The sequence below is a fragment of the Sander vitreus genome, chromosome 9, assembly GCF_031162955.1.
Source record: "Sander vitreus isolate 19-12246 chromosome 9, sanVit1, whole genome shotgun sequence".
Taxonomy (NCBI): domain Eukaryota; kingdom Metazoa; phylum Chordata; class Actinopteri; order Perciformes; family Percidae; genus Sander; species Sander vitreus.
The window spans coordinates 7,873,418-7,888,888 of record NC_135863.1 but is presented as its reverse complement, the minus strand read 5'-3'; the positions used below and the strand labels follow the sequence as shown (position 1 = coordinate 7,888,888).

The window sequence follows — 15,471 nt, the reverse complement described above, 5'->3', positions numbered from 1 at the left end:
AATATCACATTCAGATAGTTAATTAACATGGATGTTGTGAACATTTGCATCGCAATGTTTTCTATTCTGCAGGCAACGATTAGTTGATTAATCCATCCAACATTTTGTTATTGCCAACTATTTTGATAATCCATTAATAGTTTCATTCATGCAATCATTTTTCAAGCAAAAATTCTAAACATTAGCTGGTTCCAGTTTATCAAATGTGCAGACTTGCTGCTTTTCTTCATCATAGATGATAGTAAATTGAATATCTTTGGGTTTTGGACAGTTTGTTGAACAAAACAAGCAACATGAAGGCATCGCTTTTGGGCTCTTGGAAGGAGCATACCTTGATATACCAATAAGCTGAGTTTTCAAAACAGCTCCTATTAGTAGTTACAATACACTTGGATGCCTCTCCTCATATAATAATAACAATGAGCTCTATTAGCAGAAGTAATAAAGGAAGTCATGCAATCAGCAGGTGAACATGTCTTACTCTTGTTTATGGGCTCGGCCATAGGGATGCCGATCCTCAGACAGTTGGCAGCCTCGGGGCTGTCAAAGGCAGCCAGGTCCTCGCAGTTTGGCAGCTTCAGTCTCTTCAGGATGATGGGGTTTGAGCGGGCGATGATGTACTCTGTCTTACACAAGTCGTTCTCCAGGATCTCACACTCGTCCTTACACAGGTCCCGAGGTTTGTCGGTTCCAGAGCTGCGGTCGCATGTCGGGAAGGCAAAGTGGCAGAGAGAAGGGATGGCAAACTGGGAGCAACGATCGGACAAATGGTTGGATGTCCCGATCATGGTGAAGGCCGCTGGAAAGAGGGCAGACAAAAGCAGTTGTAGAATAGAGATTTATTTAAACAACAGTCTGACATCATAATTTATCTATAAATCTAGCATCTATATTACGATTTTAGTTTTTTTAAGAGATAAGAGACGGAAACAAATGTCATATATACTTTGATATGTCATATATAGACTCTATCCTGCGCTCACATTGCTACTAACTCTCGAGCATCTAAACACATGAAGGATCAAAGAGGGAGACTGACAACGAAAGCTGCCGCTGTAAATGTATGATTCATAGTCATACTGTACGGTTATTGCAAACATATGCTTTCCTGTGGTTGTGATTATTAGTAACGCAGCTCTGTGGGGGGTGGAGGAGAAGACAAGAGAAGAGAGAGAGAAGTGGATAACTAAAGATGGCAGTTATCCAAACGCTTCTACAGCACATGTTGCTTGAATAAAATGAAGATCAGTAAAAGTGATATTTAATTCAAGATGGTGAATAGCTACTGAATGTGGATGTTCTGGGTATGAAATGATTTACAGTCCTACTTCAGGCTTATTACGACCACGTGGCATCATAAATCTTAATTATCACTCGTCCTTGATGTTTCAGATTAGAGTCTGAGGCCAGGGCCCCTTTGTCCCCGAACTGTTCAGGGGAGACGCTAACAGCTGCACGGATGTAATCAATAACATACACATTAAACTGACCTCTGAGGACATGTGCACGCTATCACACAAAACAAAAACACAGAAGCAGAGACACAGACATGTATAAAACAGTATGTGGGCTATTTGGGCTCCATACAGATTAGTGACCCTGCTGAACTTCCTTTCGACTCCATAAGTGACGTCCTGTTTTCCTCCTACAGCATACAGTATTCACTAAGGTTCACCTTCTAAACAGTCCTCATACACAGAATGTTTTCATGGATTCAGTGTATGCAGAGAAGGCAGCTTTACAAAGGTGCTACATCATCCCTGGTTGCTGAAGACATATGTGAGCAGCGTTTGGCTACTAGTCAAGACAGAATTTCTAAATGACAGTTGAACTAATGAACTCACTGGATAAAAGCAGGCTGTATCCTATCAGAGATAAAACACCTGAGAGGGAACAACTAGTGATCTGGCAACATTCAACGTAGATGCATACATGTGTAACTGAATGTATAGATCTAAAGGGAATCATCACCAAAAGCTTTTAATAAAAGCACATTTGAACAGAATCTGTTGAGATAAAAGTTTAAAAATGCACAAAAACATGAAAGAAAAACAAACTGCAGAAGTAAATGTACGTTATTATCGAATCTGCCATCTACTGTACGAGTATATAAGTGTATTTAGACTTTTCTAGGGATTCTTAAGTGCAAGCAAAATAGATTTTTCGCATTCAAACCCACTTTTACATGTTGCCCGTTTCTCACCTGTGATCTGGGTCTCGATCTCGCCCTGCATCTGCAACGAGTCAACGAAGATGCTGCGGTTACCGATGAAGCGGGCGCAGGCTATACCTCTGTACGGCTGGCAGAATCCCTCTTCATCAAAATCCTCCCTAAGACATACAGAAAGGCAGATGAGAGAGTGTAGATCAATTTTAAGATTGTTTACATGTATCTCAATGGTTAAAATACATACAGTATGTCTGGAAGAGAAAGATGACTTCTGCAGACAGTTACAAATGCCCAAACCTGCTGCAATACATGACAATTCCACTAGAGGGTAGTCCACGTTTGAATATGACACAAAACCAACTCTTCTGTGGAAGGAAAAGGTTTTTTTTGTTGCTGGTTCTAAACCAAGAAAGAGGTCTCCCTTTGCTTGGCTAAAGATAAATCACATTCAAGTCAAAGGCAGAGATCTGAAACACACACATATACACACATCCCAATTCACAGCACAGATGTAAACCGCATTAGGAATTAATGTTTGGCTATTTGACTTTATTCCTGTTTATGGCAGAGCGATGTCATCATGAGCCCTAATCTGAAACACATGCACAGAGAGAGAGAGAGAGAGAGAGAGAGAGAGAGAGAGAGAGAGAGAGAGAGAGAGAGAGAGAGAGAGAGAGAGAAGGGGTAAATTATCATGTTTTTACAACTTTTACTTCCTTTGGTGACACTTGGTTTTTTTGGCCTTTCTCTACATTTCTACATGTCATTCTCCATTCGCACCTCTCTCATTCCATATTGCCCCCCACACACACACGCACACAAACAAACCACATGCTGACTAGCAGGCAATTCGCTCAGTGTGAGATCACTGTGTCATGTGCTTTAAATTGTGCCATATGGGGACTTTAAGACTAGGCATAACCACAATATATATACACACACACGTACATATATATAGTAGAGTGCGCACACACACACACACACACACACACACACACACACACACACACACGTACACAGCTACACAAAACCATAGAACCATACTGTAGCTATTTGGTGACTGAAAGTGCATCCTCCTGCTTCTGACACTACTGCTTCAGTAATGGCAAACAGAAGCATCTGACTAGACTGTGAAATGTTGGAAAATACTTAATACATTAAATTATAGTGGATAGATGTTGTCTTCACAGTAATGATAACAAACATACTCACTTAACATTCGGACTATGTTATTCTAAGTATTACTGCAGTAATTTACAACTTTGTTTAGCTAATTCAAGTTAGGTGAACAATATTCTACTTGCTTCATTAAAACACAAATGTTCTGATCCCATATTTAAGAAAATACACTGCTCCATTTCACTTTGTGTTTAACTGTAAAATAGAGCCTCTTGAGGCTACTGTAAACCCTTTATTATCATCCAACCATGTAAGGGTGCCTTTGTTGAAGAGAGTCAGGTAATTTACAAGGGATGTAACAGAGTGTGAATTACACTAATTACGCCACAAAAACTGCACTTAAAAGCTTTTAAAATGCGACTGAAAAACTCAACAAGGTGACACACACACACACACACACACACACACACACACACAAATGAATGAACACCCATGTGGGCACAAACACACACATAGCCTTCGTAATGCCAAGAGTGTGTAAGTTTGGTGTGAGTACGGGGTCTTTAGGTTCCCTTTGTTTGAGTGTTAAGTGACTGAAGGTCCAAGGTCAGCTTTCTCCCTCTGCCCCCGTCTGTACAGATCTAAATGGGCTTTCCAGACACGCATACACGTATACACGCAGAATGATAGAGCAGTGGTCTGCATACTGCCGATTCCATGGAGATATGGTAACATTAAATGTACTGCTTAATACAGGTTTAAGCAGAGTTTATCCTTGTAATATGTAATTCCCTACCAAAATGTAGAAATCACTAATAATGAGTTCATGTTGCGGTCTGCCTGCAGACAGCTTAGCACCCCTTCATCAAACCACAAACTCACAAACTGCTACATCTTCAGATATTTTTCCTTTGCCGAAGAGCTTTAGGTGAAAATCATGTCTGGCATTAAAGCTGTAAGAAGAGAGTCTTGTAATAAAATAAGCTGCCACTGTGAAAACTAGTTGAATGATTTGAGGGATTGATGACGGATTGACCTGCAACAGTTCTGAATGTAATGAACCAGAATATGAAAAGGCAGCTTAGAGCATGAGAGGACATGCACACACACACACACACACACACACACACACACACACACACACACACACACACACACACACACACACACACACACACACACACAGGATAGAAAGTGAGGGCTGGAGTGTGTCCAGCAGCTGAGAGGTTAGTTAGGTTGTGCGTCACAGAGGATGGTGGACACACACATCCATACTAACATCAAGCCACACACAGACAAGTAAATGACAAGGGAGAGCAGACGATCCGCCACAATGCAGCCAGATCCCCGCAGGCAAATTACAACTCTGGCCAGTCAGAACGGCCTCAACCGAACCAGCTCAGCCCAAATCGCCCCTCACTGCATTCTAAATTTTAATTTCTTTCACTCACTTGAATTGAAAGCCGTGTCTGAGAGGCATATTAAAGTGTCTGTATTCTGTCCAGTGCAGCAGAAATAAGTTGGGTAGGAAAGACATATCTACAATTACCTAATCACTGTGAGACATCTGAGGTTTTCCAAAAAATCTTTTTTGAGTTTTGTTTTGTGTATCCATTTGTTTCTCTATGTTTGTGTGTGTAAGCTATCCCAGGCAGGGATAGCCAAGTGCGGTTGCTATTTGTGTAAACAGTGGATGGCTGTTCAGGCCTTTTATTTTACACACCAACGCCACTGGCCCTCTGTGTAATGTTGTATAATAGTTAGGCTAATTACAAGGAGAGGCTTTTCCCTTTGAGACCTGATATATAATCCAGATCTAAACAGAAAGGCGAACCTCACCACAGAACCTAAACAAGGTATTGAGGACATTGATTAATTGTCCAATTAATTTTTTTCGGACCTCATTATTTACTCAGGGTTAGTGCAGACTAAGCAGCCATGCTCTTTTTCCAGCACCACCCTTATTCATATCCATATGGTTGCATACATTCACACCTGGGTGGTGCCAGTACAGTAAGAGACAGACTGCAGCTCCAGTGCTGGAGACACATTTAATGCCAACTGCAGTGAGCAAGAAAGCCAGCAGACAAAAGCTAAATATGAATGGATTAATGTGGAACTTGAAACTCCAGTCTTCCTGATTGGATTACTTCAAAGAAACTGTATCACATTATTATATTATATTAATATAGCTGACCAAAAAGTGCATTCAATCATGAAGACACCACGCAAAAATTGCAAGAATCATGCAAGTTAGTATGTAAGTAAGTAAGAAAGACAAACTGTGCAACATTTATAAACTGCCAACATCATGCCAACATGTTGAACATTTCACTTTGACTCATGTGGCCGTTGATAGAGAATAGTAAAAGGTCCGGATTAGTCCAAGGATCATAAAAACTAGATGATATAAAATGAGAAACGTAGCCAATAAACATTTGCACAAAATAAAACAAAACTGGCAACATATCTGCAAAGCCCCAGTGATAAACAGTATACTGATTTAATTAGTTGTAGGCCTCAAACACGCACACACACGCACACACACACACACGCACACACACGCACACACACACACACACACACATACACAAAAATCAATGATGTAAACATTAAAAAAATACAAACACTAGTTTATATGTTGTCTTGATATACTCCTTACACATGCATGGGCACATAAAGAAGGCTGAGATGGTTAACTGATAACCCGGAAACTGATGACAGGATAAAGCGGGCTGTACTGGGTGCTTTGACTGCAACAATGAGACACAACTGATAATTTGAAGATAGATCTACCTCAACTAAAATAGTTTTTTTTAACTATATCGACACAAACAGAGACACATAAACACCCATACACTGGCCTCAGAGACAAGAGCTAGGTTTGAGGACTGATGTTGACAGATGTATCATTAATAGGTAAAGGGAGAGTTTTGAGGGAAAGTTGAATAACCCACCACAAAAAATGATGATTCATTCAGAGTTGAGTTCATACTTAATCATCTTCAAAAAAAGTTTCAGTTTGGCAAAAAGACTGGATTCCATTAAAACTCGTAATCGATCAAAATGACAAGTATCTCGTTTCTCACTATCTTTGCAGGAACTGTTAAAACTCATCACTCCACCTCCATCCTTCCCTCACTTTCTTTCCCTCTACCTCCTTCTCAACATGGAGGTTCTTTCCTGCTAAAATGTTTTTCTGAAACACAGGACACTACCTACCGACCGCAGCCAGGAAACACGAAATCACTTATACACGAATAAAGAAAATGTATAAAAAGAATCCACAATGCCAAAGCATAAGCTTTCTGACAAAGTTGGTGAGTTGTTTGTTGATGTCATAAGCAAAGCATCCACACTTCTGTCCTTCGTTTCATTGTCAGTGTGTTATCTATCCAAACCCCACTGCTGAAAAAACGGTTACACTTTACTTGAAGGTATCTACATTGGAGTGACATGACACTGTCATGAACGTGTCATAAACATTATAAACAAGTCATAAACGTTTATGACATAACGCTTCTTTTAGTAAGTGTCATTCGGTTTTTGCCATGACAAGTTATGGTTAGGGTTAGAGTTAGGGTTAGGGTTCATGTGTCATGACAGTGTCATGTGTTCATGACAGTGTCATGTCACTCTTATGTAGCTACCTTCAAGTAAAGTGTTACCAAAAAAATCTAATTGAGGTATCATTGTTAAAGTCTGCAAGTGACAATTATCTGCAAGATGCTAAAGATACAGATTACTTGAATCCATGGCATCAAAAATAAATTAGTGTATATGCAGTTCAGACAGTTGAGCATTAAGAAAAACAACTAATCGTGGAGGTATTTTTGAGTGATTTAACATTTGCTAAATAATCAAACATTTTCATATTTAAAAGTACCTTGAAAAACCTTCAAAAACACCTTAAAAAGCATGCGACATTACTACTGTAGCACATGCTCTGTTTTTTTCCAGAATAAACCAACTTCATTGTTGGGTCTATACTTTGCTTTATGTTTTGATTATGGAACAAATATTTTGGGCCTTCTGCATGTAAACTTTGGTATTTCTCATCAAGGAGCTCTGGGCTGGGATGACGGATTTGTGTTGATTTCTGGGGTTAGAGGATGTGAAACTTAACGCTCTTTGTTGGAGGGGATATTGAAAGGATGGGATTTTTCTTTTGGGGGGGTGGATCCCGATGACATTTTAGATTTCAGGGTTTGGTTTGCAGGAGCTGCTATGGGTGCTGAGTGAAGAGGAGATGATCTGCCGGCAGCATGAGGCCATAGCTGTTAGATCCTGATTGGGGATGCCCCTCAGCTTGTACTATGTGTTCTTTTAGGAACACTTCGTTGTTTTGTTTTAGTGAGCAACAGCAACCCCCGAATCTCAAAATTGGGATTGAGGGCACTATTTAATACTTAAAACGTGTATGTGTGTGGTTTTATAGGACCATGCCAGAGTTTAACCTTAACTAAAAATGTACGGGTGAATATATACTGTACTATTTTGTGCATGATACTTATGTTGTATATTCATTAATTACAAGATAATTTTTGTTATGAACATCTGGCCAGGGGCAACAGATGAAAATGAGCATTTTATAGTGTTGTTAATTTTGGTATAGTTCTTCAAATTTGTCGTTTTAGTTTTGTTATTTTAGGTCATTTGTGTATTATTTTGCAGTGAATATGTTCCTGAGCTCAATGACTCACAGAGATACTTCTCCTTGTGCCTTTTCAGAGTGTTTGTGAACATGCGCATTGTGTCAGATGGATTAGATGTGTGTGTGTATTTAAAGGGAAGGTGTCCAACAGCAAATAAAAGACACTTGTGGGTCTGGAAAGGAGCGGATGGACATTAGAGGATGAGAGGAAGAAAACAATAGACAATCGTGTGGTCCCTGTTCTCAAGAGACTGCATTTCCTCCGTGGAAGTGAGTCTGCCACAGATCATTAAAAAAAGATGAGCAAACAAAACCTGTTCAGCATTGTTCAGCCTGTTTACAATTACAAAAAAAGGTACCACAGAATTAGCACTCAGCCAAACATAAATATAGGATGTTGCAAAAGTCTTTTGTAGTTTTATCGGTGCAATGCTTATGAAAAATATACTGATGTTATGCAACTGCCAACAATAACTGTAGGGCAGTGATTTATACTGGTGTTCAGTGATCAACAATGTACCTCAATTATCATAGGAGAATTGGAGAATGCATGTGTGGTTGCAGTGTGTAATGATATCTCACTAACAGGGAGCCAAAATGGCCACAAGAGGCTGAGGTTGACTGGGGTCTGTGGCTGCCAGTGGCCCGTGACCGCACTGGGAATGAACAGCGAGCGAGGGCAACTAGGTGCTGCATTAGGATACAATGGAGATGGAGAAAGAACGAGCCCTTCTGGGTCCTCGTGTTACTGCTGCTCACTGACTGCAACAATAGAGGCTTCTGTCAGAGAGAAGGACGAAGAGATTCAGAGTGTACTGAAAGAGAAAGGAAGCACAAAGAGACATAAGAGATAGTGTAACAAGGATATCATGGGCGGTTTTGAGTTAGTAGGTTTTCTTCTCATTTTAAATTAAGGGTGTCACGATTTTGATTTTAAAATCTAAATCGACCGAAATTAAGTCACAATCATAAAAAAATGGAATTGTCGATGCTGCCACGCACACGCAACACACGTGTTGAAGTGCTGCAAGTCAACCTCTTCAACAGAACTTTCACTGAAGTCGCCGGTGTGGAAGTATTTTGGATTTCCAGTGAGTTATGTAGACAATGTTCGCGTTGTTGACAAAAAAGTCACAGTTTGCAAGCTCTGCTATGTGCGTGTACCATGTTCTGTGTGTTTACCATTGCACATTAGCCTAGCAGCTAGCGGAGTTTTTCTCTGTTTATAGCTTAATCCCGACAAAACCGCACGGTTGAATTTCAGCATGCATGCACGTTTTGTAGCCTAAACAGAGCAGCTTATATTGGTTATATTAAGGTCGTGACACACCAACCAGACGGCCGACCCTTGGCAGAAAAGGCAGGTGAACTGATCAGTCTCCCCGAGTTGGTCAAAAAAGTGCCTCGGAACACACCGAAGCGACGAGACGTAATACGTCTCCATAACAGCAGGCGCTAATCTGTATTGTCGCCCAAAAATGAAAACCGGCAGCTGAATAGAGACTCTAGTAACCTTGATTCCGCTCCTCGTTTCCTGGTTAGCACTCTACCAATCAGATGGATCATTTGAGTCTGACTGTTGGCAGTGCCCGCCTTCCGATTCAATATGTCAAATCGGCCAAAATGAAGGCCAACGGCCCCTCGGATGGACAATGGCACGGAACACACCGAACAGACTCGAGTCACTGACCTCGCCAGACTGTCCGACGGCTGATTATCGACTTGGTGTGTCTTGGGCTTTAGAGAGAGCTACAAGTTAGCGGACTGCCGAGTCGCCCTCTCTGCTCTCTGTCTGCTAAGACCGCTTTGCTGGCTCGATGGTGTTTTAAGCCCCCAACCAAGCCTTCAAGGCATTGCTGCGACCATCGTCTTTTTAACACCTCACTGGAGACATGCCACGTGCCAGCCTGCTTCAAGACCTCAACTATTATCCCTGTCCCCAAGAAGCCAAGGACCACAGGACTTAATGTCTTCAGACCCATTGCCCTAACCTCTGTGGTTATGAAGTCCTTTGAGCGCCTTGTGCTTTCACACCTCAAAGACATCACTGACCCCCTCCTGGACCCCCTGCAGTTTGCCTACAGAGCCAATAGGTCTGTAGGCGATGCAGTCAATTTGGCCCTCCACTACATCCTCCGGCACCTGGACTCCGCAGGAACCTATGCCAGGATCTTGTTTGTGGACTTCAGCTCTGCCTTTAACACCATCATCCCGGCTCTGCTTCAGGAGAAGCTCTCCCAGCTAGGTGTGCCTGACTCCACCTGCAGGTGGATCACTGACTTCCTGTCTGACAGGAAGCAGCATGTGAAGCTGGGGAAACACGTCTCTGACTCACAGACCATCAGCACCGGATCCCATCAGGGCTGTGTTCTTTCCCCCCTGCTCGTCTCCCTGTACACCAACAGCTGCACCTCCAGTCACCAGTCCGTCAAGCTTCTGAAGTTTGCGGACGACACTTCCCTCATCGGACTCATCTCTGATGGCGACGAGTCTGCCTACAGGTGGGAGGCTGACCACCTGGTGAAGTGGTGCAATCAAAACAATCTAGAGCTCAACGCTCTAAAGACAGTGGAGATGGTTGTGGACTTCAGGAAGAACCCAGCCCCACCTGCCCCCATCACCCTCTGTGGCTCCACAATTGACACAGTGGAGTCTTTCCGCTTCCTGGGAACTACCATCTCCCAGGACCTCAAGTAGGAGCTGAACATCAGCTCCCTCGTGAAGAAAGCACAACAGAGGATGTACTTCCTGCGGCAGCTGAAGAAATTCAACCTGCCAAAGACAATGATGGTGCACTTCTACACAGCCATTATTGAGTCAATCCTCACATCCTCCATCACCATCTGGTACGCTGCTGCCACAGCCAAGGACAAGGGCAGACTGCAGCGTGTCATTAGGTCTGCAGAGAAGGTGATTGGCTGCAATCTGCCGCCGCTCCAGGACCTTTACGCCACCAGGACTCTGAAGCGTGCTGGTAAGATTGTGGCCGATCCCTCTCACCACGGACACAAACTCTTTGAGACACTCCCCTCTGGCAGGAGGCTGAGGTCCATCAGGACCAAAACCTCACGTCACAGTTTTTTCCCCTCCGCCACTAAGCTTATTAACAAGGCCCGGAAACCACCCTGACACTCCACCCCTGGCTCTTCATGTCACTGTTCTCTCTCTGCTGTAATGCTCTTTGCTCTTTATTTATATCTTTATTTTTTATTTAATACATACTGTGTACATATACTTATATTGTTTATACCTATACTTATATTGTTTAATATTCCATCTAGAGAATGTGTGACGTGCACCAACAACACCAAAACCAATTCATTGTATGTGTTAAAAAACGTACTTGGCAATAAAACCCTTTCTGATTCTGATTTTTCAAAATTACACATTTATTTATGTTAACATTTCACTGAATGTAACTTGAATGCTGATCTTATCTTAAACAGTCCACAGAATGCCTCCCACATATAGATGCTGGTGTTTGATGTGTTGGACTGCACTTTGCTGAAGTATATGTTGTAAGGCCCAGTCTTTCATGACTGCAAGTTAAAGAGTTTTAATAACAGGGTTAACACATAGAAGATGATTCAACATGCAGGCAAGGACCCTACATCAATCCCGTCACTCCTCACAACGCTCCTGACCTGGTGACATCACTTCCCCGGAGGACTGAAGGGTACGAGAGGTCTGGGGGGTGGGGTTGTGGAGGGGGGTTGGGGGGTGAGAGTGTCAATCAGCCTGTCAATTAGCAGGATAGGAGTGCAATATGTCTCCTAAAACATAAACCCAGTGGTGTTTAGAAAGATACATACACACACAAACAAATGGATCACAGGGGTTACATGGTGAAATCCATTACTAGAGAGGTGAATTAGAGGAGGAGGGTGGGAAGATTTTCTTTGACTAATAACTGACACATTGGGTGTAGGGATCATTGATAACAAATAACATGGACAGATAGAGAATGTCTAGGAAAGCATTAAAAAAGAAAGAGAAAGTAAAAACATGTGGATAGAAAGAGAGATTGAGAGGTAATTGAGAAAAGAAGGAATGGAAACAGGCGCTCTAGGCATTAAGTCCGACTGCTGTTGAACAATGTAATGTGTGTGTGTGTGTGTGAAAAAAATCGTGCATGAAGACCCAACAACTTGTATTGATCCATCATGTCCATCATGCTTCAATCAGGAAAGTCCAACACAATATGAAAAATACGGCTCATGATCTATTTTCAGACAAAGCTATTTTACCCTGGAGCAGTATTAAAAACTAAATGCATGTTTTCCATTTTTTTGTGGCTGTTTTTCCTGTTTTTAGTTTTTTTCTTTTTAGCATCCCTTGAATTGACTCCAGGCTGCCTTGAAACATCCGTGTGGAAATAATAACAGGAAAAGAAAAGAAAGCACTCAAGAAAGAACATGGGAAAGAGATAGCCGAGAGCAAAGCTACTTCTCCCCCCCCCCCACACACACACACACACATAAACACACGTTCCTGCATGATTTACAACAGCTTATTGCCTAGATCACCGATCCAAGATCTGAACACACAAAGGCAGATACTTAAAAAAGACAGGAGGACACATGTTCTGGCTGACTGGCTACTGACGGTGCTTAAGGAACATGAATACACACGTTTGAACACAAGCGTGGCTTCCTGAGGAAAGTGGGATACTCCTTGATGAGAGCGATTAAGAGTCACTAAAGGCATGTATTGTGTGGAAGGAAAACACTGTTGCATAGTGGAGCCCATAAATAATCCCTCTACACACACGCTGCCGTCAAAAGTGTCTGTAGGACACAGAAAACAAACAAAAAGGGCTCAAGTCTGGTTAAAGGATTTCCACCTTAATACATTTACACAAAGCCGTTAAATAACAGATTATCACAATATACTTTGTATGTCCAATCTATCGTTGAAAATATGAGATTTTGATGCCAGTTCCTCGAAAATTAAACTCTAGGTTACTTTCTCTGCAGTCATGAGTTCATCCATTGACAGTTGCCTCATTATACCTGAATGCAATGCAGCTGCAAGACTTACTGATAACTTACTGATGATTACTTATGACTTATAGACTAGTAGAAAAAACCTATTCCTCTGCTTTATGCTTCACTACAGTACAATTATTGTTTTGTCTGCCTACACATAAAACCCACATAAGATGTTGAGAGGGTTCAGGCATGTTGTCTGAACTTTCGGGGGATTACATGGGGAATATAAGTCAGGATATTGCTTGATGAAGCTCAACCAGGAAAAAACAAGCTAAAGTAATGTGGGCACAACAGAAAGGTAAATCAAAACACTTCATCACAAAATGACTCAAAAGAAACAAAACACACTAAATAGTCCTGCATTTACAAAACAGTCTTCTTCCAATAAAAAATGTAATTTACAGCCTCCTACACTCTTAAAAACAAAGGGGACTAACCAGCACATTATTCAGTTGGTACAAGGACCTGACACACACTCTCAGAGTTGTCACCCATATTTACGACATGGTCCAAGTACGTGTTTATGTGATATCCGCTCTTCTGTGTGTTTTTATGAATTCCTGCCCTGGAAAACAGTGAAGGGGATGAACTAAAAAAGTATCCCGTCATCATTATATCAGCCGGGTGACAGTGCTTGGTTAAAGATGGACCTTTGACCGAGAATTTTTTTTTGAGGACTCTTGTGCTACAGACTTTTGTAACCTGGCAATTTATTTTGAAGCTTCAAGTACTTCTTGTGAAGGTGGAGGGAAAACATAAAACAGAATCAAGTATAACATTAAAACACACACACACCTCCCTTTTCTCACCCCCTATCTCCATCATTTGATCTGTCCTCTGGTTGGCCGACCAGGATAGCCCACCCACATGCTGGCCTTAAGGGACCAATTCAGGTTACACCGACAACTGAAATGTTTGCATATGAAAGTGGTTTTATCTAACATATCTGGGAGCAGAAAATAGGAGTGAAAATAGGCGTCTAGAATGCCTAAATGAAATGTGCTCCCTTTATGAGTTATTTTACTGTCAACAACTACCGGTACAAGCAGCCTGAGACTGTTCATACTGAACCTCTCCCCGTCTACACAGTTCACTTTCAGGCCATTGTAACACCATTTTGGCTTTATTTCACAGACGTTATTAGATTTGTCAAAAGGGGAAATGATAAGCAACAAAGTTCATGATCCTGTTGACACTAATAACATTGTAAGACATCTCAGGAGGACTCCATACAGTTAAACTAAACTGAACTTGTTTAGGATAAGTGTGTCTGCTACTATGGGATTTAAAAGGGGAACAAGGTCAGGATGGACTGCTGCAGCAATAAAAACACTGATTGATAAACTGACTTTAACTGAGAGGGCTTCCTTTATCAATACTGTCTACATTAAACGGCATTGATCCTGTTAAGCTCTAAACATTGTTAAATATTCCCTGGCTCAGACTTACAGGATACAAGTCTCAACTGCCAAGAAAAGCCTCTATTTATACCTAGAAATACTCAAGGTACACTGTGCCTCCCTCTGTGTCTTTCACACACTCCAACACCACCAATTAAGGCAAAGAAAGAACACTTTCTGTGCATAGTTGTCTGCACGTATGTGCGTTTTTTTCATTTGCAGGAGTGTGTGCATATGTGTGTTCATGGGAGGTTTAGGGCAAAGTTCAGGGAAACCCCACAAACCCCATCTAGGCCTTGTAACCATCAGGGAGAAACCTTGATTCACTCACACTCACTCACACACACACACACACACACACACACACACTCTTACCAGACCTGACCTTGACCAGACCTGCCAACAGGATCACCAACAGACAGACACAGGGGATTCTGGGAAACAGGAAACAGGAAGTGGGCCCTGTCCAAGCTGAGTGTGAAAGCCTTGTTCATAATGAGTTGTGTATGAAAATCGTGGTGTGCGGTAAGTGTGTAAAGATAGACTTACGCTCTTACTAACGCCTAATAATGTAAATTGCTTTAATGGTTAAAGCAGGCTACACATCATGACAGTCCCCAAGTGTGTGTGTTCACATGTCTGCCAGTATGTGTGTGTGGAGCCCCCTGACCTGGGCAGCATTTAACAGAGAGGCATCCAGGCTTGTGAGAGGGGGCAGTGGTGGGAGCTCTAGTTTCAAACAGTGCCGGTGCCCTGGGACCAGGCCATGTCAAAGGGCCTGTCCCCGATGAGCCATATTAGGGCCCTGATCCCCAATCAATCAGCACTGTGCTAAAAACAATCCACAACAAGACGGCAATTAAGACCCACCGAGGGCTTAACTAAACACGTGTGAGAGATAGGGTTTGTAAGAGTAACTGTGTGTGCAGTTCTTTGACTCTGTGTTTTATGTAGAAATGCAAGTGTGCATATGTGTGACTATGTGTGGGTAAAAGCCTTTTGAGACAGAAGGGAAAAAAAGCCCCAGTCTACTCCGGACGTGCAAAGGAATAGAGCACAGAGGTGAAGAAAGTCTCAGTAGGCCGTCTTTGTTTTTACTTGTGTATCAGTGAATGTAAAACATTGACAGAATGCCCT

At 42.0% G+C, this 15,471-nt stretch overlaps 1 protein-coding gene across 2 annotated transcripts in view; it reads right to left on the bottom strand.

Moving 5' to 3' along the window:
- Positions 1-15,471, bottom strand: part of ror1 (receptor tyrosine kinase-like orphan receptor 1) — a 127,747-nt gene that overhangs the window by 11,039 nt on the left and 101,237 nt on the right. For both annotated transcript variants that reach the window (XM_078258528.1, XM_078258529.1), the window contains 2 exons: positions 2,204-2,331; positions 482-799 (listed from right to left, as the gene is read on the bottom strand). In XM_078258528.1, coding sequence (XP_078114654.1) covers positions 482-799; positions 2,204-2,331 — 446 coding nt within the window. The remainder of the gene's footprint in view (positions 1-481; positions 800-2,203; positions 2,332-15,471) is intronic.